The sequence below is a fragment of the Callorhinchus milii genome, unplaced genomic scaffold (genome assembly GCF_018977255.1).
Source record: "Callorhinchus milii isolate IMCB2004 unplaced genomic scaffold, IMCB_Cmil_1.0 Scaffold2, whole genome shotgun sequence".
NCBI classification, from domain to species: Eukaryota; Metazoa; Chordata; class Chondrichthyes; order Chimaeriformes; family Callorhinchidae; genus Callorhinchus; species Callorhinchus milii.
The window spans coordinates 8,722,696-8,745,011 of NW_024704743.1; the positions used below are offsets into that span (position 1 = coordinate 8,722,696).

General features: G+C 43.7%; 1 protein-coding gene across 6 annotated transcripts in view; it reads left to right on the plus strand.

Annotated features, from left to right (window-relative positions):
• Nucleotides 1-22,316, plus strand: part of LOC103188813 (integrin beta-1) — a 52,961-nt gene that overhangs the window by 23,335 nt on the left and 7,310 nt on the right. For 3 of the 6 annotated variants that reach the window (XM_007908930.2, XM_007908929.2, XM_007908932.2), the window contains exons 2-10: nucleotides 1,225-1,294; nucleotides 4,030-4,115; nucleotides 5,903-6,119; nucleotides 7,950-8,120; nucleotides 8,730-8,923; nucleotides 10,918-11,073; nucleotides 13,277-13,372; nucleotides 15,380-15,469; nucleotides 15,579-15,719. In XM_007908930.2, the coding sequence (XP_007907121.1) occupies nucleotides 1,225-1,294; nucleotides 4,030-4,115; nucleotides 5,903-6,119; nucleotides 7,950-8,120; nucleotides 8,730-8,923; nucleotides 10,918-11,073; nucleotides 13,277-13,372; nucleotides 15,380-15,469; nucleotides 15,579-15,719 (1,221 nt within the window). Of the gene's footprint in view, nucleotides 1-1,224; nucleotides 1,295-4,029; nucleotides 4,116-5,902; nucleotides 6,120-7,949; nucleotides 8,121-8,729; nucleotides 8,924-10,917; nucleotides 11,074-13,276; nucleotides 13,373-15,379; nucleotides 15,470-15,578; nucleotides 15,720-22,316 lie in introns of those variants that run through there. The other 3 variants (XM_007908931.1, XM_042331824.1, XM_042331825.1) reach the window with 3 other exon arrangements.

Below are 22,316 nucleotides of genomic sequence, written 5' to 3' on the forward strand. Positions count from 1 at the left end.
ATATCTTCCTGAAAGTAGGGATCTGTTCATTTGTTATATAATGGGCCAGATTGCTATTTTTAACAATAAATGTAAGACAGACTCCCTCAGCCCCTATCTCAGAAGAGAGCCCCTATTGCAATGGTGTGAAATTGTTTTCATTTCCCAGAATACTGTCATGGCCTATACTTTCTAGCAAAAAGATGAAGACTGCCCACCTTACATGAAAACCTTGCAGGCAAAATTACATTTGTAAAGCACCTTTCACATCGGGAGGACATCTCAAGGTGCTGAACAGTCAAGGATTGAGACCCGAGCAGGGAGGTGGTAGTTGAGAACAGGAGGGTGGAGGACAGAGAGGGTAGGAGTGTGGCTGAAGGCACGGTTGAAGAGGACGGTCTTGAGACGTGCCTTGAAGAAGGCAAGGGAGAGAGTAAGGCAAAGGGAATGTGGGATGGAGTTCCAGAGGGTTGGGGCAGAGAGGCTGAAGACCTGACTGACAATGGAGGGGTAGGCCGGGTGGGGGACATGGCACAGGCCGGTATTCTATTTAAATAGAATACTTTCATGCTTGTCCAAACCTGTACCTATTTCTTGAGCTGGAATGTGGTATGCTTCAACAACCAAGATGAAGCAGCTGTTCATACCACAAAATAGTCCACCCAGTGCTCTTTATTATCATAGAATCATAGAATTATACAGCACAGAAGGAGGCCATTTTTGGCCCATCGTGTCTGTGCCAACTCTTTGAAAAGAGCTATCCAAATCAATCCCACTCCCCCACTCTCTCCCCATAACCCTGCAAACTTGTCCTCCCCAAATAATTATCTACTCACTTAAAAGTTGTTATCGAATCGGCTTCCACCACCCTTTCAGGCCATGCATTCCAGATCCGAACAACTCGCTGTGTGAAAAATTTCTCCGCACCTCCCCTCTGTTTCTTTGAACAATTATTTTAAATCTGTGTCCTCAGGTTACCGACCCACCCGCCAGTGGAAATAGTTTCTCCTTTTTCACCTTATCGAATCCCCTCATAATTTTGAAAACTTCTGGCCACGTGTCTGGCCATTTTACCAGTCTGTCTATGTCCCCTTGCAGTCTGCTACTCCTCCTCACAGTTTATTACTTTTCCTAGCATAGTATCACCTGCAAACTTGGAAATTGTATTCCCTACACACCAAGTCCAGGTCATTTATATTTATACTACTTTTTAAAAAAATTGAAAACTGCTCTTTTTCATTTCAGATGTATTTGAAGCATATCTTGTGCGCGGTGCTGGTTTGCTGCTGGATTCATCATGGATATGCTCAATTGGGTAATTCCTTTCAACTAACAAAGTTCAACCTGAAGGATATCATCCCGTTCAAAATATTCCAACATGATCAATATTATTTGTTTTGCCCACGAAATATACAGTCAATTCACTTTACAGTATATTCTGTGAAGCACTTTCAGATGTGATAAGGCGCTATATCAAATGCAATGATTATTCTTATTATTACTGCATATGAAATCTGCAACTCACCTGATGGCTCAAGGAATGTTGCAAATTTGGATTCCATGACCAGGGTCAGGAGCCATTTGATCTAGCTTGTCTGAGTTCGAATTCTTTTTTCAGGTTTCTGGCTGCTGTAGAGGATAGGAGTCCCAATGTGGAAACAAAAACAGAAGTCGCTGGGAACACTCAGCAGGTCAGGTAGCATCTGTGGAGAAAGGAAGTGACAAAGGGTCGTGGACCCGAAACATTGACTCACTTTCCTTTCTCCACAGATACTGCCTGACCTGCTGAGTGTTCCCAACGACTTCTGTTTTGTTTTCAGATTTCCAGCATCTGCAGTATTTTGCATTTTGTTTAATATAGTAATGTGGTTTCCTGATCCCGATTACTGTGTACAAATTGGCTGCTGTGTTTCACCTACAAAACACGCAGTCACTCACTTTACAATAAATCCAGTGAGATAATTTGAAGTGTTCTAATTATGTGAAAGGTGCTATATCAATTGCAAGAATTATAATTATTATTTACCATTGGGCTAGTAACTATCCGAGGGTAATAATAAATCATAGCAGGGTGGTGATTTCTGACACGATAGTATGTACCTGTAGAACAGAACAACAACAAAATTACATTTGTAAAATGCCTTTCACCATGGCAGGACATCCCAAGGTGCTGGACAGAGTTAATAATAATAATAATAATAATCCTTGCATTTGATATAGCACTTTTCATATCTTCTAGACATCTCAAAGGGCTTCACAGAATAGACTGTAAAGTTAATTGACTGTATACTTGTGGGCGAAATGCGGCACACAGCAGTGTCCCACAAACAGTCGTGGATTGAAATGACCAATTTATTTTTTCTTGAGGATTATTATCAGACGTGTGGAGTAAGGAAACTTGCCCAAGGTTTCATCCTGCCGGGAATCGAACCCAGGAATCTTGCTTGCAAAGCGAGTGCTCTAACCACTGAGCTACAGGACTCCACAGGACTCGAGTTACGGACCCGAGCTGGGGGGCCAGGTTGGGGAAGGTGGAGGGCAGCGGGGAAAGCACGGTCGAAGAGGAGGGTCTTGAAATGGGTCTTGAAGGTGGCAAGGGAGGGGCTGAGGCGGAGGGACTGCAGGATGGAGTTCCGGAAGGTGGGGGCAGAGTGGCAGAAGGCCCGCCCCCCCAGTAGTGTGGCAAGCGAGGTGGGGATGTGAAGCAGGCTGGAGGGAGCTAGCAGGATGGTAGGGAGGTTTAGGCGGTCGCAGAGGTAAGGGGAAGCAAGACTATGGAGGGCTTTGAAGGATCTTGAACTGTATCCTCTGTGTGATGGGAAGCCAGTGGATTCAGGCGAGGATGGGGGTGATAGGGTCGCGGAGCCTAGTGTGGGAGAGGACATGGGCTGCAGAGTTCTGGATGAGCTGCAGCCTATGGAGGGAGGAACAGTCCATTACTATTTCCAAGCAGAGGAAGTGCATGGCAATGAGCAAAAACAGGCAGATGAGCAGACAGTTCAGATTTAATTAGTGATGAACATGTGGAATGGACTACCAGAACTGCAGCTAGAGGCAGATTGTATCCACAAAGTCAAGAAATAGATAGTTGTTTGGCGAAGATTTCATTTGAGGGAAATAAAAAATAATAATAATAATCCTTATATTTTGTATAATACGGTTTCATGTTGGGAGGAAGTCCCAAACCACTTCACAGGATATACTGTCCATACTGTAATGGACCAAAGAAGCCCATTCAGTAATCCTAAAGTTAGAAAAGATAATAAAAACAAATAATCCTACACTACTTTATGTCTCTTGGCACACAGTCCCTGCAAGACTGTGGAGGGTTTTGAGGACGAGGATTATGATGGGTATCCGATGGAGCCGGGTGAGGCTGGGGGTGATTTGGTCATGGAGCCTGGTGTGGGCGAGGATGTGAGCTGCAGAGTTCTGGATGGTCTCCAGTTTGTTGGCCAACAAGCACGGAGTTCGTGTATTCGAGCCTAGATGTGATAAATGCGCGGACGAGGGTTTTGGCAGCCTGAGGGGAGAGGCAGGGGCGGAACCAGGCGATGTTGTAGAGGTGGAGGAAAGCAGAGAGATAGAGTTGGGTGTTATCCGCATACACGTGGAAGATGTCTGTGGATGATGTCACCAAGAGGGAGCATGTGAAGTGTAGTGACTATATTTATAGGTGAAGTGGCTATATGTAGGGGAAAACAATAAACGATTTTGATCACTTGCAATATCCCACAAACAGCCATGAAGCGAATGAGCAATATTATCTGAAGGATTGTTGACCAGAAACACTGGCAGAAAAGAACTGTCCTAGTCAAGTTGAATTGAAAAGAAAATGATTAATTTGTAAACCTTAAGAGATTCCTGATTTTATCCACTTTTAATTAATTGCATGGATTAAAACAGATCTAAATTTCTAATCCGGGAGAACCAGAAATTTTGCTAGATGTAGTTATGTTGTATAGTTAAACAGTTTTAGCACTTGTGAATGACTTGTGAATGTGAATGACTATAGTTGCTGTGGTCTCAGTTTGCCTTTTCATCTTTCAGCTACCAATGAGTGTTTAAAAGCCAATGCAACTTCATGCGGGGAATGTATACAAGCTGGTAAGAATTGTGGATGGTGCATGAAAATAGTAAGTACATTCATTTGATGTGCATGGACGATAAAGTCAATTTAAGGAGTCCTATAGCTCAGTGGTTAGAGCACTGGCCTTGCAAAGGAGAGACCTGGGTTTGATTCCCGGCAGGTTTCCTTACTCCACACGCCTCATAATAATCCCTCAAAAAAAGACACAATAAAATTGGTACTTCAATCCACGACTGTTTGTGGGACACTGCTGTGCGCAATTGGCTGCCAAGTTTCGCCCACAAATATACAGTCAATTCACTTTACAATCTATTCTGTGAAGTGCTTTGAGACATCTAGAAGATGTGAAAAGCGCTATATCAAATGCAAGGATTATTATTTCTTATTATAAGTTGTTGTTACTGTCTGAGCTTCTTTTAACAATAACCTTTTCAAATCCAAGCAGGATGACATGTGAATGATCCATGTCATAAGTTTTTCAAGTACAAGTGACACAAAATGATCTTTATCATGACATTTGTAATGTTTAATCAGGAGTGTGATTATAGTATGGAGTATCTTATAAAGTAATTAATAAATTATAACTAAATAAATAGCACATCACAAGATCAGAAGGTCTGTTTGGATGAAGAAGGCCCTTCGGCATTTTGATCTCATTCTTCCATACTTTTCTATTGTCTCTATCAAGGTACTCAATGAGGGAACACTCATAGCTTCGGACCTGAGGTTTCTTACATTTTCCTTGCATGTCAGTAGTTGGTGCTCAAACTATAATAATAATAATCCTTGCATTTGATATTGCGCCTTATCATGTCTTTGAGACGTCTCAAAGCGCTTCCCAGACTATACTGTAAAGTGAATTGACTGTATGCTTTGTCTGCAAATCGCGGCAGCCAATTGCGCACAGCAGTGTCCCACAAACAATCATGGATTGAGTGACTTTTTTTAATATATGTTTTGAAGGAATTATTACTCCCGGAAAACTAAACTTTTGTCTTTTTAAAACAACTGAAAATATAGGATATTTGGATATGTTATAACGGCTTGGCTTGAGATGGCTATGATCTCTAACCTTCATTTTCACATATGCACCTCTGGAACCTGCTTGACTGTCCTCCCTCCCCCCTCTCTGCTCGAAGTCAGGCTCTGTCACTGTTAAATGCTCCGAAATGCTGCCCCGCGTGAAAGGCTCCGTATGAATGCAAGTTGTTGTTGTTGTTGACCATGTGGCTAGAATGTCAGATAGCAAGAATGGAAATTTACTGCTGCAACGACCTAGAAGCACAATGTGTAATCGCTTGAAGGAGCTATTTGTTTTAACAGATAGTCTAGCTCCTTCAAGCTATTATTTCTCCCCTCATCCACCACCCTGCCACAACTTCCCTTGGGTAATGAACTGTTTAGATACTTGCTGACTTCAGTAAGTCCACAACAATTTGATTGTTACCAGTGCCTGGAGTGCGTTCACTTTTATTCCTCTCGGGAGAATCGCAGACCTTCCAAGTGAATTTCAAAAGTGTTGAGAACTCTTGATCTCTATTATTTGAACCTATCTACAGTAGTTACTGCAAATCACCAATGGCTTTTGAATGTGCTCTTAAAATGTGGATGCGTTTAGCAAGAGTATATCGTCAACATCTAATGCTGAGGGTATGGAAGGATGAGACGAAATGAAGGGCCTTCTTCATTCAAGCCTCTCTTGTGATGTTGTGAAATCAATATTGCTGGATTTTGACAGATTGTTGTTGACTACTAAACAAACGTAAGGGAATTTCTGCAAGTTTTAATCTGTGTTGGAGTGAGTGAATTTGCCTTGATTTGCTATCTTTACAGGATTTTGTGCAGTATGGAGTACCAAACTCAGTGCGATGTGATGATCGAGAATCACTTGTGTACCGAGGATGCCCAAAGCGTTACATTGAAAGTCCCAAAGGCTCACAAAGAATATTTGTCAATAAAATTCCGTTCCGCCGTTTGAGTGGTGAGAAGATGAAACTGGAAGACATCATACAAATTAGACCACAGAAGCTTTCCCTAAAATTGCGATCAGGTAATTTCAATAACAACAACTTGCATTTATATAGCACCCTTCACATGGGGCAGTGTCTCAGAGTGCTTAACAGTGACGGAGCCTGATCCCGAGACGGGGAAGGGGAGGAGGTGACCGTAAGTCGAAGTGGAAGGTTTTCAGTCATGATCTGAAGGTGGAGGGATTGAGTTCCAAAGCTTTTGGGTGTAATGGCTGAAAGCAAGGCTGTTGATGATGGAGTTGAGGGGATGAGGAACGAACAGGAGGCCAGAGAAGTCGAGCGGATGCAGTGGGTAGTGGAGTGGGGAGAAAGCAGGTCAGAGAGGTAGGGAGGTGCCAAGGCATGAAGGGATTTGTAGACAAGTGAGAGGATCTTGACATCCGTTCTGTGATAGGGAACTAGCCAGTGGAGCCTGGTGAGGACTGGTCTGATGGGGGTATGGAGTTTAGTGCAGGTGTGAATTTCAATAACAGTAAAGATGGGAAAATGCTGCAGGAGAATTTTTACTTATTTTGTGTGCATTCCTCATAGACATTATTTATTCACCGTCAGTTGTCCATGTGGAGTCCCATTGCGCATTGGCTAGAATACTCGCCTTGCAAGCGAGAGGCCCTGGGTTTGATTCCCAGGCTGGGCGAAACAACAACAAAATTACATTTGTATAGCGCCTTTCATGTCGGGAGGCCGTCCCAACCTTAGGCAACTTTCCTTACTCCACATACCTGTTCACCTAACAGTAAGTAGGAACCCGCTTGTTAATCGATTGGTGGATTGCTTTCCCTTCAAACAAAAGTGTGGCAGCCCTAATTGCTGTTGTTTTACCCCAACTGTAAATCAATTACATTACCATTTGGGTCACCCAGTGACAAGAATTGCATTAGATGACTAGATTACATAATAGTTTTCTTACCAGTAGAGCTTTAGACTTCAGGACATCTATACAAATGCAAATTACTGTACACATTTACATTTACACTGTGCCTTTCACATTGGGAGGACATCCCAAAGCTCTTAACAGTGCTGGTTGGACATCCGAGCTGGGGGTGGGAACTGAGGAGTTGGGGAGGGGAAAGATGACCGAAAGCAAGGTCAAAGAGATTGGTTTTGTACTGGACTTTGTCAGAGTTGATGGAGTCAGAGGGACTGGGATGGAGCTCCAGAGAGTGGAGGCAGAGAGACTGAAAGCCCGCCCGCCAATGATGGGCGGGCTTTCAGCCAATTTCTGGACATCCTGAATTGCTAGGATAATAGAGTAAATCTAGCCCCAAGTGGAATTTACTTATCCCCTATCCCCTGGTCTAGTGATTTTGATGATGCTGTGCATGTGGGGGGGTGGTGTGGTGGGGGTTGTTGGGAAGATGAGTATCTTATACTAACTGCTAAAATTTGTCATTTTAAAAAAAAAATTACAATATCTTTACAATGGGAAATCTAGATTGATAGCATAGTGGTTTGTTAGTGTAAGGATGAAAATGATCAAGTTTCCTGGTGGACTGAGTTGGGAGAGGCTGAAGAAACAGAAATGACAGGCAAATAGTCAAAATTTGGGGGTTGGTGGGGGGAGTAAAGAAATTCCATGTGGGGCTAGTTCTTAGCAATTCATTGTGTCCAGAATTTGGCAAATTGGGAGAATCTCTACAATTTAACATGTTGGACATAATGAAGACAGTCCTTTCACCATAAAAGTAAAGAACTAAAATCCTCTTATTGCAACCCGCCCTTGGAAAAATGTGCCTGAAATATATCACCCTTGTAATCCTGTGCCAGTTGTCTTTTAGAAAGACCTGTATATTTCAGATATCCTGCTCCTAACACTGAAGGTACCTAAAATCTTGTACTTTTATCCTCAGGAGAACCACAAATCTTCCCACTCAATTTCAAAAGAGCTGAGGACTATCCTATTGATCTATACTACCTCCTGGACCTTTCTGCTTCAATGAAAGATAATTTGGAAAATGTAAAGAGGTTGGGAACAGATTTGGTGAATGAAATGAGGAACATTGTTTCTGATTTTAGGATTGGTAAGAATTTCTGTTTAGTTTCTGATTTCCACTCTTTAAGTAGTTGCTCCCTCACCCCTTTCAAGATGGTCTTGTTATGGTTCACACTCTGGTTCCTGGCTCAAGTGATTACTCTTCAGTGAGTCTTAATAGGCTATTTGACCATCGTGGTGAGATCAATTGTAATTATTCCATCTGCAGGCAGATAACAGTGCAGATTGGACCTGGGATATTCAGGTCTGAATGGCTCAATTGCACTCTAGCTAATGGCTTTAACAAATGGCCCACTTGGGCGGCTGCACCTTTACATTATATCTCGACATCTAGTAACAGTAATCACATAATTTCGAAGTCCCCACCCTCCCATTACTTGTATTCAATGACCTCCCTCCTGAAACTGAATGATTTGGGTAAGGTTCATATAAAGTTGAATTGTATGTGGTATCCAGAGAGAGTGAACTCGACAAGCATGTGGAGTGTGTTTTTTTCTTTTTCTATATCTTTTAAAAACTCTTACGTTTTCCACTCTTTAATGTTTAATGTTGGCTGCATTTTGTCAGAAGTTGTTCCAGTAAAGTAAGATGTTATCCTATATGAAAGGTGGCTTACTAAACTGTTGTTACCCTGCAGGGTTTGGCTCCTTACATAAAAACACTTGTAAAGCTGGCGAACAGTGTACAAATCCATTCAGTTTCCGAAACGTGTTGCCGTTGACCAGTGACATCGGTAGGTTTAAAGCAGTTGTGAACGAGCAGACTGTGTCTGAAAGCCGAGACCCTGCAGAAGGTGCTTTTGATGCTATAATGCAGATTGCTGTCTGTGAGGTGAGTACAAAAATCCATGGATGAACAAAGTTTACAAGATTTATTGGAAATTCTATTTAAACAACAACCCAATGAGTAAATCTGAAAGCAGGATTCAAAGCAATACAAAATCATTGAAATACAATTTATATTCATATAGCCCCTTTCACATTGGGAGGATATCTCAAAACATTTCGCACCGCTGGCTGGATGGGACAAAATAGTTTTTGCTTGCAGTAAAATTTGGAAGGTGCAATTCCACTGGTAATGGATGTCACTGCACAATGGAGATGTGGGTAGATGTATTGACACTTATACAACAACAACAACAACAAAATTACATTTGTATAGCGCCTTTCACGTTGGGAGGACGTCCCAAGGTGCTGGACAGACAGAGTTTTGGACTCGAGCTGGGGGTTGGGATCAGGCAGGGTGGAGGGCAGGGGGGAAAGGTGGGTGATCAAAAGCACGGTCAAAGAGGAGGGTCTTGAGATGGGTCTTGAAAGAGGCAAGGGAGGGGACGAGGCAGAGGGTTTGCAGGATGGAGTCCTAGAAGGTAGGGGCAGAGTGGCAGAAGACCCGCCTGCCAATAGTGGGGCGAGTGAGGCAGGGGACGTGAAGCAGGCTGAGCGGAGGGAGTCAGCAGGATGGAAGGGGGTTAAGAGGTCACAGAGGTAGAGGGGAGCAAGACCATGGAGGGCTTTGAAGGTGAGGACCAGGATCTTGAACTGTATCCTCTGTGTGATGGGAAGCTCGTGGAGTCGGGTGAGGATGGGGGTGATAGGGTCATGGAGCCTGATGCAGGAGAGGACACGGGCTGCAGAGTTCTGGATGAATCTGCAGCCTATGGAGGGAGGAGTTGGGCAGGCTGACAAGCAAAGAGTTTGCATAGTCAAGCCTCAATGTAATTAAAGCGTACATGAGAGTTTTGGCGGTCTGTGGAGTGAGACAATAGTGGAGCTGGTCGATTTTGCAGAGGTGGGGGAAGGCATAGCGAGTCATGGCTCAGACATGGGGTAGAAAGGATAGTTGAGGGTCAAACAAGACCCCAAGGTGCCGGACTGGCTAAGTAAGGTGGAGGGTGCAACCATGGATGGCTATATTTCACTCCTTGTCTTAATTGTTGAGAATAATTAAATAATCAAATTAATAACAGTGAAATCCTTACTAGCAAGCTAAACATCAGAATTTTCTACATTGACTTTGGGTCAAGTGACATGAGAGGCTTATTGAATGATGCTCTGCCTTGTTTTAAGAAGGAACTGAGACTGTCCCTCATATCAAAAAGACTGTGAAACACAGGTTTACACAGTACACATAATATACCCTATTGATCAGAATAAAGAAAAGATTAAACCAAAAATTATAATCGTGAAAACGTTAAGGATGCAGAATGTGAAGCTAGTATTTCCACTTCTAAACAGACATGGCTGACAACCCAATTATCTCTGGTCATCTTTTCACCCCTACCTCTCTTGAATCTAACCTTCTGCTGGCCAGAGCTTTGGGACGTCCTCTTGATGTGAAATGTAAATGTAAGTTTGTTGTTGTTGTAATGGGAAGCCAATATGGTGGGATACTATGGAAAAATTATATTGAATGGAGCAAGGGAGCATCTTTCTGTCCTTCAGCTGAGAAGTTAAACCGAGATCTAGTCTGCCTGTTCAGGCGGATGTTAAAGATCCTCTGTTATGGCTTGTAAAAGAGAAGGGAGTTTTTCCCGGTGTCCTGGCCAACAATCTCCCAAATAAAATTGATCACTTCATAGCTGTTTGTGGTACATTGCTATGTGCAAATTGGCTGCTGCATTTGCCTACAAAATACATTTCACAGAAAAATTCTATGAACCTTTGGGACTTCCTTCTAACATGACAAGGCATTATAACAGGTGCAAGGATTATTATGTTTACCATTATTATTCATCCCTACATCTCCTGTGATTTCTTGTAAATTTCTGTGATCACTTACCTCTAATACCTTACTTGTGATTTTGTGAAAAACTCTGTATTTTACAGAATGAAATTGCCTGGCGAAATGCCACACGCCTCCTCGTCTTCTCTACAGATTCAGGATTTAATTTTGCTGAAGGTGGTGATATTGGTAGCGTGTTGCCAATTGATGCTGGATGCCAGCTGAATCCTCAGGGTTTCTACACAAAGAGTGGCTATGATGTAAGTTTGCTAGTTAATCTTGGAAGCCAGATCAGCTCAATCTTCTCAACTTATATTTTAACAAAAAGACGAGCTTCAACCTACCTTATTTGCAATACCTTGAGTTGTGTAAAAACATTTTACTGAACCTAGTCCAGATCGAGGTGATTCAATTACAATTCCCATTAACGTCTGCTTTAATCAAACGCAGCCTGTGAATTAGTACTAACTTGGTAAAGATCTTCAGAAATTGTATACACGGTGGTGATTAGTGGGGAAACTTAAATTGTATGAGTGCATTAGGCTGAGTCAGTCTAGGGAAAGCTCTGCTTTCAACTGATGGGTGACAAGCTTGAAGCTACATAAGATCCTGGTCTACAAAATACACAGTCAAAACCACTTTACAGCATATGGTGTGAAGCTCTTTGATGACTTGATAAGACGCTATATCAAATGCAAGGATTATTATTATTAGAGATGATTTGACAAATACCCTTCATAACAACGCTTAATTGCCCAAAGTAGTGCAAAACAACTCCAATTTGAGGATTTTGTGATATCTAAGGATAGAAGCAAAAACATGTTATGCATGACCATTTGTTAATGATAATAATCCTTTGATATAGCATTTGATATAGCGCCTTATCACGTTGTTGATATGTCTCAAAGCACTTCATAGAATATATTGTAAAGTGTATTGACTGTGTATTTTACGGGATAAATGCACCCACAAATTTGTTGATTTGTGAAATGGGTGCAGTAATCTTTCTGGGTTGAAGTTAATGATACCCGGTTAGTACTGTATCCCTGAATGGCAATCACCAAGACTGCAATCCTGTTAATACAATCATCACAAGCACTGAGGAGGGATCTTAAGTAATGATCATTTAAAGCTGTTAAAGTGCCTGAACAATTTGATTTAGCATTGAAAACTAATGACCTGAAGAGTGTTAGTCTCGATATTGTCACCTCCTTAATACTTAGTTTGCTCATCGCTTTGAAGTTAATGAGTTCATTCTTGGAAATCTAAAGCAGATAATACTGCCTAAGTGTCTAATGTACCTTTCAGCTGAGTCTCCGGGGTCTATTTTATGATCAACTAGTTTCTACAACTTTACAATGGGAACATTGTAATAAATTGATAATTCTCTGATAACCAAATCATTGTAAAATAATACCCACTGAACAGTGTGAAATAAAACCCTCTAATTATCTGTTTCTTCTTTTCTTTCCTCATATTTCCTTCCCCAAATCAGTGAACTGAAGCAACTCCACAGACAATAAGGCATTCAATTTCTTGTCTCAATGTACTGGTCTGTCTGTGTTCTATGTCAGGGTGGTCCAACCATTTGGCTGCCATGGGCCGGATTCCCTATTTGAGAAAGGTCCACGGGCCGCATCCAGCCTGGGCCAGCTGAGGGCCCACAGGCCACATCTGGCCAGTGATATAATCCAGCCCGAGACCATTTCCAACATTCCACCTTCTGCTCCCTGCCTGGTGAACGTTTTCCCAGGGCAGCAGTGGGAACCAGAGGTTGAGGGACACTCAGCATGGAGAGTGGAAATAATACCGGCCATTACTCCAGTCTGTCAGGAAGGCAAGCGGGTCTCTTACCATCTTACCAACCATGTCCTTAGCAACAGACGTGCAGATAGTGAACCGGAGAGAGAAGGATTGGGGGTGGGGGGGAGTGGAGAGAGGAAGGGGGAGGGGGAGAGAGGAAGGGGGGAAGCAGGTGGAGAGAGGAGGTGGAGAGAGGAAAGGGAGAGAGGAAGGGGAGAGAGAAAGGGGGGAGGACGGAGGGGGGAGAAGAAGGGAGGAGCGAGGAGGGCTGTGTCTCTCCCAACCGCCGGCTCCTACCATTACCCTGGGAGGATGTTCACCAGGGAGGGAATGGAAGGTGGAATGTTGGAAATGGTCTTGGGCCGGAAAAAATCACCCGCCAGGCAACTTGTTGGACCCCTCTGGTCTATGTCACAAATTTACTGATTGTCTGGCTTACCTCTTGTTAAATAACTAACTTCACTAATCCCTTTCTTGGTTACTGCAAATTTCTCCCTGATGTAGTAGGTCCCCAATTTTGATTGCATGTTTTTTACACACCAAGTTAGTGACTACTTTTCACAAAAATGGGTTTTAGAGTTGGTCAATTTTTTGTACTAAATTCTTTGAACAACTTGTATTTTAGATTCACTTGAACTTCCAAAACATTTTTGTTCACAGGATCATCCATCCATTCCTCATTTGGTACAGAAGCTCACTACCAATAATATTCAGCTCATTTTTGCTGTTACAAAACAGTCCCAGGCTGTATATAAGGTAAGATGTACTTCCCAAAAAATATACATGAGGGAAGAAGCAACCTAGAATCATGGACATTAAACCACAGAAGGAGGCCATTTAGTCCATCATGATTTTAGCTTCTCCACTGGAGTTATCTACTCGAGTTGCTACTCTAATTTCTTCCCCACACATATTTTGTAAGACAGGCATCAGATCCAAACAGAAACCCACACCATGCTTCAGAGTTTCCAAATCACTGAGTGTTCTCTGGTAGTAGGGTTTCCATTTGCCTGGTACAGAGTGTGCACTTTCTCCCCGGAGGAGCACACCCTTCTTATCTAACCCTGGAGAGTTTAGGTACAGGTTGGCAAGAGTCCAGGCTTAGAAACCCCAGAATGTACATTTGGATACTGCTGGAGTTTAACCAGATAAAACTTGCAACTTACTATTGCAAACATTGGCAAGTTTTCTGCTGCGTATCTAGCCAGGACCACTATTATTTATTAGAGATTTTGGCTTGCAGAAGTGCTGAATGGGAGGAAACTCCTACCCCAGTGTCTGGTGTGCTTCTCAAAGTCCTGCTAATAAGCTTTATTGTCTAATCTATCATCAACAGTGGTTTGGGGTTGTATGGACCTGTTTGGTTCAGGTATTGGATTATTGAGCATTAACTAGATTTTGGTCTCCCGTTGCCTGGTGTGTCATCATGGAATCAACTCAAACCCAAAAAGAAGGTGCTTAGTTCTAACTCCACTAAGTCACCAGTTGGACATTAGACATCCGATAAGTGCAGGTTTCAGCTTTTTGGGGTCAGCAAGGTATTTGACACAATTGGAAAGCCATTACGGTGTCTAAGGGTATCCAAACCAAACTGAGAGTTCCATATATTGCATCTATACATATAAATTTCCTGAGATATTTATTGGAATGAAAAGCGCACTCTCTCGCTGGAGGGATGCATCCTGCTTATCTAATTCCAGAGAGTGTTAGGTGCAGGTTGACAAGAGCCAAGGTCCAGAGTGTGCATTGGGGTACTGCCGGAATCTAGCTAAAACTGCATAGCTTGCCATTGTCCAGCTCTACCGGTTAGGGCTTTCATTTGCAGGGTTAATGGGAGGTGAGTAGGACGAGTCCCTGGCCTCCTGAGCAGCACAACTCATCCTAACTCAATCTGTGAGAACATTGGCATGGTCCTCCTTTCTTACTCGAGCATTTTTTATTTTGTAAATGTTATGTTCTATATTGAGCATTTAAAAAACATTGCTTTCCCTGTATTACTTGCTTTTCCTCAAGGGAGTGTTGATATCCACCCTCTTCTTGGTCCCGAAAATTAACTTTTAGTGAACAACCCAGAGGCATCAGGTCTAACCTGCCTGATTTCTACAGAATGTACCTGCTCCTGCACAAAGCACTAATTGCCTGTTATCTCCTTCCTGGCTAGGGTCCACTGACTACCCAGAAAATACACACAGTCACACCACTTTACAGCTTAACCCAAGAAGCACTTTGAGACACCTTGACGACATAATAAGGTACAATATCAAATGCAAAGATTATTATTATTACATCTAAGTGTCTTTTGGTAGGAAAGTGCTTAGGAATTGGGTCCATGTATCATTTAGGCTATTGTATGATTTATAACGAGATAACTTATGCGAGTTTTACTGTGTTATTACCTGTCTCCCAGTAAACTGTGTTCTATCCTTAAAGTACATTGAATGTCCTCTTTCGTCTACTTATACTCCTGTGTACTGTTTATCTGGTGCTATAATTTCTAAACCATATTCCCACCCTTCTTTCCAATGTCTTCCAGGGAACAATTATTACACTGTTGGTCACCTCTCCCTGTAATTTTTCCTACTTTCATTCAGAAGAGATTCAGCTCTCTTTATGCCTCATTGATTCAAGACTTGGGACCATCACTGTTGCTATCTTTTGTGCTTGAGAGTGTCGACACATGACCTTCCCCAAATGACATTCCCAGAATGATGTACATAACCAGATAGAAAATGGAAAGATAATAATGTTGCTCTACTTCAACAGGCACTCCGTGATCTCATTCCAAAATCTGAAGTAGGGGTTCTGTCATCCAATTCAAGCAATGTAATTAAGTCAGTCCTCGATGCTTATCATGTAAGTATTGTCCATTAAAGTAAATCTCATCTGCTTCAAAATCAGTTTGGCTTCCTTTGACATTCCAGTGCTTGCAAATGTAATGTTCTATTTTTGTTATCCGATGCAGGCTTTATCTTCTGAGGTTATCCTAGAGAACAGCAAATTACCAGAAGGAGTGACGATAGATTATACAGCCCACTGTAAGAATAATACTGTCTACAAAGGAGAAGATGGCAGAAAGTGTTCAAGCATTCAGATTGGTGACGAGGTAAGTAAGAGATCTGTGCAAAGGTAATAATAATAATAATCTTTGCATTTGATAAAGCGCTTTTCATGTCTTCTCCACGTCTCAAAGCGCTTCACAGAATAGACTGTAAAGTGAATTGACTATATATTTGTGGGCAAACCGCGGCACAGTTAGGGCACAATTGCGCACAGCAGTGTCCCACAAACAGTCGTGGATTGAAAATGACCAATTTATTATTGTTTTGTTTTGGAGGGATTATTATTAGGCGTGTGGAGTAAAAAACTTGCCCAAGATTTCGCCCTGCCTGGAATTGAACCCAGGTATTTCGCTTGCAAAGCAAATGCTCTAACCACTGAGCTACAGGCTACAGTTAGGAATTTTTGTTTTGTTTAGCTGGTATCTGAGATATGTGAAAACCTATCACCATGCTTAAGATTATCCAAAGAATACTAAGAGTTTTACAAGTGCACGTTTGGAAATTTCCCTGCATCTGGAATGGAATGTACACTCTCTCCCCCTAGAGGAGCCCACCAAGCTTACCTAATAATACCAGAAAATATCAGGCAAAGTTGGCAAGGCTTGAAGATAGTGTGTTGGGGTACTTGGAGTCTAACCAGTTAAAATCGTATAGCTCATCATTGTGAATGAGGTCTGGTAAGTTTCCCACAGCTTGTCCAGCTCGTACCGCCCTAACTGGTGTTGTCTTGCAAAGTTAACAGAAACTGAGCGGGAAGAATCCCTGCCCCTAGGGACCAGTCTGCTCTTCTGACCTTCTGATCTTCATCCATGCCGATGAGGCAGGATGGCAGATCTGTCATCAGCAGTGTACCGCAGGCCTGCCTGGCTCACAGACCAGACTACCAAGACTGCCACAGAGGGTTGACTGGATTCTGATATTTTGTTGCCAAGCATGTCACCTTGGAGCCAGCTCAGTCCCAAAGCGACCCTACTTACTTCTCCTCCCCGCCAAGGAAGATAATTACTGATTGGTTTGAGCCCTCACTAGATAAGACTTACCAGGATTTACCAGCAAGCTTTGTGGTGAGCAGCACAGCTCTGCACAAAATGCATGAGAGCATAGAAGTATAATGCAATTGAATCCACTGCTCACACTGAAATCTTAGCCACAAATTGATCATTTCCCAACCAATGGAAATGTGATGTTCTGCTAAACAACTTGAGACCCAAGAAAATGTCTCTTTATCTGATTTCTTCCATACGTAATGGGTCTAAGCTGGAATCAGCAATCTAAATGGAAAAGCTCTCCTTCCACCATATCTGGCTTGAAAACTTGGCAATTTCTGTTGGTTTAGAGCAGTGGTGGCCAACCTTTTTAGTCGTCCAACAAAATAAAATATCTTGATTAATATTCTATGATTCATGCCGTAAATCAAGATATACTCAATCAAGAAAAACTGAAAGAAAACACACTACCGATTGAACACGAGACTAGTGCAATTGTTTGGGAGGCCGCTTATTGACTGCCAGCTTCAGGTCTGTGGGTCACAGGTTGGTCACCACTGGTTTAGAGAAAAGCAACATGGTTAATCCCTGGCTTTAGGATTTAAACTGCTATTTCTACGATCTCCTCCTACCCTACTGCTCTGTTTGCCCCCACTGATCAGCTAACTCTGGCTTCCTGCACATCCCCCACCCTTCCCATGCCAGCATCAGTAGCCAATTCTTTAGCCTCATCCTCTGGAACTGCCTCCCTCAACTCTTCCATCTGGCCCACTGTGTATCTGTCTTCAGGTCCTTCCTCAAAACATAGCTCTTTGATTGCACCCATGGTTAACTCTTTCCCCTTTCTCCCTTACCATTCTACATTATTCTACATTATATTTGTATATAAATACAATTTATTGTTACATTACAAAGAGGGGTTGAAACAGTTGGACTTATTTTCATTGAAGAAAACCTACTGAGAGAGAATAGATCCTTAAAAAGCAGATACAACGAATAATGTGGATTATAGAATTGTAGAATGTTACAGTATAGAGGAGCTGCCACCAAACTGAAAACTGCCACCATCACGCCCACCCTGAAAACGTTTGACCTATAAAGTCTATATTGTTTTTTCCCTCCACATTGCCTAATACTAGGAATCAAGGGAATTCGCTCCGCGGTCACTTCCCCTCCAACATCCACCAACCCCCCACCCCCTCACTCCCACACTCCGACTGCAACCCATCCTCCCCTACTCACTTTTGTACCCGTTTCCCCACCCTCGGTCACGAAACTCATCCTATCCCTAAAACCAACCACCTGCTCCCTTGACCCCATCCCCACTCCACTCCTTATCTCCCAGCTCCACTTTCTTGCCCCACATATCACCGACATCATCAACCTGTCCCTCTCCTCTGGCTCTGTCCCCATTCCCTTAAAAACTGCCACCATCACGCCCACCCTGAAAAAACCCTCCCTTGATGCGTCGCAGCTATCAAGCTACCGGCCCATCTCCAACCTCCCCTTTCTCTCCAAGGTCCTGGAAAGAGTTGTCGCCTCCCAACTGCGCTCTTTCCTTTCCACCCATTCTCTTTTCGAACCCCTTCAGTCAGGTTTCCGTGCTGCCCATAGCACAGAAACTGCCCTGGTCAAGGTCACCAATGATATCCTGACCATCTGTGACCAGGGCTCCCTCTGCCTCCTCGTCCTCCTCGACCTATCGGCAGCATTCGATACGGTCGACCACGCTATCCTACTCCACCGCTTGTCCTCCCACCTCAACCTTCAAGGCACTGTCCTTGAGTGGTTTAGGTCGTACCTTTCTCACCGTCTTCACTTTGTCTCGACGAATGGCTTCTCCTCCACCCCCCGTACTGTCTCATGTGGTGTCCCTCAGGGCTCTGTCCTCGGTCCCCTCCTCTTCACCCTCTATATGCTCCCCCTTGGTGACATCATCCGCAGACATGGAGTTAACTTCCACATGTATGCGGATGACACCCAACTCTACCTTTCCTCCTCTACTCTCAACTCCACGACCACCGATGTCCTGACAGCTGCCTGTCCGACATCGAGTCCTGGACGAGAGACAACTTTCTTCAGCTCAACGTGCGAAAAACCGAGGCCCTCCTGATTGGCTCACGTCAGCGCCTCCGCACCTCAGGCGCTGACACCATCAGCATCCAAGGCTGCACTCTCCACCTCTCAAAGCCAGTCAGGAACCTCGGCGTTTTGTTCGACCCTGAGCTGTCCTTTCTCCCTCACATCCGCACCACAACTGGCACCGCCTTCCATCACCTCCGGAACATCGCCAGACTACGCCACTACCTCACCCCTCACGCTGCTGAAACCCTGGTTCACGCCTTTGTCACCTCAAGGCTGGACTATGGGAACTCTCTCCTCCGGCCTTCCCGCCACCTCCCTCCACAAGCTGCAGGTCATTCAGAACTCTGCAGCTCGTGTACTGTCCCGCACCAGGCTTCGGGACCACATCACTCCCACCCTCGCTCGCCTCCACTGGCTCCCCATCCCCCAGAGGATTGATTTCAAGATCCTCATCCTCACCTACAAGGCCATTCACGGCCTCGCTCCCTCCTACCTCTCCAACCTACTATCCCCCTACCTACCTGCCCGTACCCTCCGTTCCTCTGGCTCCGGTCTGCTCCACGTCCCCCGCCCCAATCGCCCTACCATTGGTGGTCGGGCCTTCAGCCTCTCAGCCCCGAGGCTCTGGAACTCTATCCTCCAGTGCCTTCGCCTTGCTTCCTCCCTCTCCTCCTTCAAGGCCGGTCTCAAAACCTTTCTCTTTGACCGAGCCTTCAGCTCCCCTCTCGACTCTCTTCCCCCTTCTCGCTCCCTCCTATCCCTCCCCTCACCCTGACCATTTCCCCCCTCCTCGCTCCCTTCCCTGACCATTTCCCCCCTGCTCGGGTCATGACCCAACTGTGCAGCGCCTTGGGACGTCCTCCTGACGTGAAAGGCGCTTTATAAATGGAATCTTGTTGTTGATGTTGTTGTACTACTTTTCTGCTTGTTCCTAATTCCTTCAATATTCATCTATCTAATTCACTTTAAAAAGAATTTAAGGACTTCGCTTCAAGAACAAATTGTGGCAAGGAACTCTACACTGAGTAGCCATCTTTGAGTAAAGCTTTTAATTTGGATAGTGGGCTAGAACTGGAGAATGATAAGAATAATAACACCATTCACATTTGGAGGACGTCCCAAACTGGTTCATATGATATACCGTAAAGTGCAGTGACAGTGTGTTCTGTGGACGAATGGGAAGGAAATGAGAAATGAAAAGAAAAATACAAAGCTAATGACGCTAAGAATCAAAAGATTACTTTTTCTTCCCAGAGCAGAAGATATGTCAACAGAAATCCTACGAAAAATTGCTTTGCTAGACTCCTCCAAAATGGACTAGACATGGTTAGGAATACAATTGACAGCCGAAAAAATATGTGTAATAGGAGATGATTGAATACTATAGAATGTAAAGGCTCCTGAGCTGATAGAACTATGGAAATGTCACATTGTCAAGAACAAATAATGTAGTTTGTAAGTTGAATTATAAACTGGAACTTGCTTGGGTGGTAGTCAGAGGCATTGCTGAGTCTTTCCTCAGGAGATTAAATATGTTGTCTAGAGGCCATGACAGGCAGATTGTCCGTTGTTCAATGCAACAAATGACCTTTTTTCTTTGCTTTCTTGTTATTTGCCCTGCAGGTTTTATAGGCTGAAGTCTATTTCATCCTTGGTTGTATGGCTTGAATTCATAAGTACTAACCTTCCCCCATTGTAGTTTCACTGCTGTTTGAACGGACAACCACACAATTCATCAGGGTATGGTGGTCAGCGGGGGGAAAACCAAATTTTTCAAATACAACCTCTCCCCCCACCAAAAAAAGGAAATATGAAACTATGTGTGTGTGTGTGAAGGAGATAGGGGGGATGTGAAAGTATGTGTGTGGAGGAGGTGGAGGAATGTGAAAGTGTGTGTGTGTGTGGAGGGGGGGTTATGAAGGTGTGTGGAGGTGGGGGGAAGGAGAATTATGAAAATGTGTGGGGTTGGGGGAGGGGGAAGTGAGTTATGAAGGTGGGTGGTGGAAGAGGGGGTTATGAAGGTGTGTGGGGAAGGAGGTTTATGAAGGTGTGTGGGGAAGTCGGTCTATGAAGGTGTGTGGAGGTTTGGGATGGGAAAGTGGGTTTATGAAGGTGTGTGGGGTAGGGGGATTATGAAGGTGTGTGGGGTTTGGGGACGGGAAAGGGGGGTTATAAAGGTGTTGGGGGAGGGGGGTTATGAAGGTGTGTGGGGCTATGAGAAGGGGGTTTATGAAAGTGACCGTGCCCTGGTCACGATCTGATGTAGAACCGTTTTTTGATGAATGGACGTTGGTCTAGGAAAACATTTTTGTAAATCTACAATACTATGCATTTGGTGCCTAATAGTTAGGTCTGCCCAACTGCATTTGCTATTAGAAGGACAGACTCCAAGACATAACATCCTTAAAATCTGATTTTGATATGTCATTCGGTTTGCAATTGCAATGACAGGACCTTTCCACAATACTACTAATGATTACCACTCACAAAGCTTATCAGTTTCTGCCAAAGACTTTTGTTGGGCCATTTCCAAGGTTTAGGTATGATGGCCACTGTGAATGTTATGACAGTCATAAAATAGTTAAGACAGCCAATGTTGTAATGTAATATTACATTGTAATTTCAGTTTTCTTGTAAATATTGTCCCTTCCCTGTGCAATCAAATGAATGTGCAGCTCAGAGGGCTTCTCAGGTCTGTTTTTGCCTATAAAAACAGTCACTGCATTTGACAGTGAGTTAAATGTTTTGAAATGGTTCAACATAATAATGTGCATGTTCTTTACCTCATTAATGCTGGTTGCTAAGAGGGATGTGAGATGCACTTAATTCCCCCTCCTCTTTTGCTCTTGTTTAGCATCTTGTAGTACTCATTGGGGAACTGATCTACAGTGCTGTCCATCCTTCTCAGTGTACAGGATGTTGCTTTCTAAAGTGCCACTAATTTTTTTAATGTCTTCAACCAGCAGCTTATATAGTCTTAAAACTGCACTCAGTGAAGCTGCACCAAACTCCTCATATCCACCACCCCCGTCCTTGCTAATCTCCACTGTCTCTCAGTGGATTAATTTCAAGGTCCTCACCTACAAATTCATTCTCTCTATGGCATCTCCTTATCTCTCTGATCTTCTCCTACTCCTCCGCTTGGCTTCTCTGCTGTATGTTCCCTGCCCTCTCTGCACCAGCATCAGTGGCCAAGCCTTCAGTTCCTACAGCCCGACCCTCTGGAATTCCTTCCCTCTACATCTCGCCTCCTCCCTTTCTGTTTGGTCTCAAATCTTTGAAGTGCCTACGTCCACCTCCCCTTCTCCCTTCTCAGTATCCACCCCCGTCTCTGAACGTGCTCCAAGTAGTTACCTTACGTGAAGTACACTACATACATTTTTAGCTGGTTAGACTTCAGCAGTACCCCAAAACACACTATAGGGTCCCCAAGCCTTGGCTGTTGCCAACCTGCGCCTAATACTTTCCAGAATTAGGTAAGTAGGATGTGTCCCTCCAGGGAGATAGTGCGCATTTCATTCCAACAATCTGTCTCTGCGATTTCCATGTGGAGGTGGGATGCATAGTTAC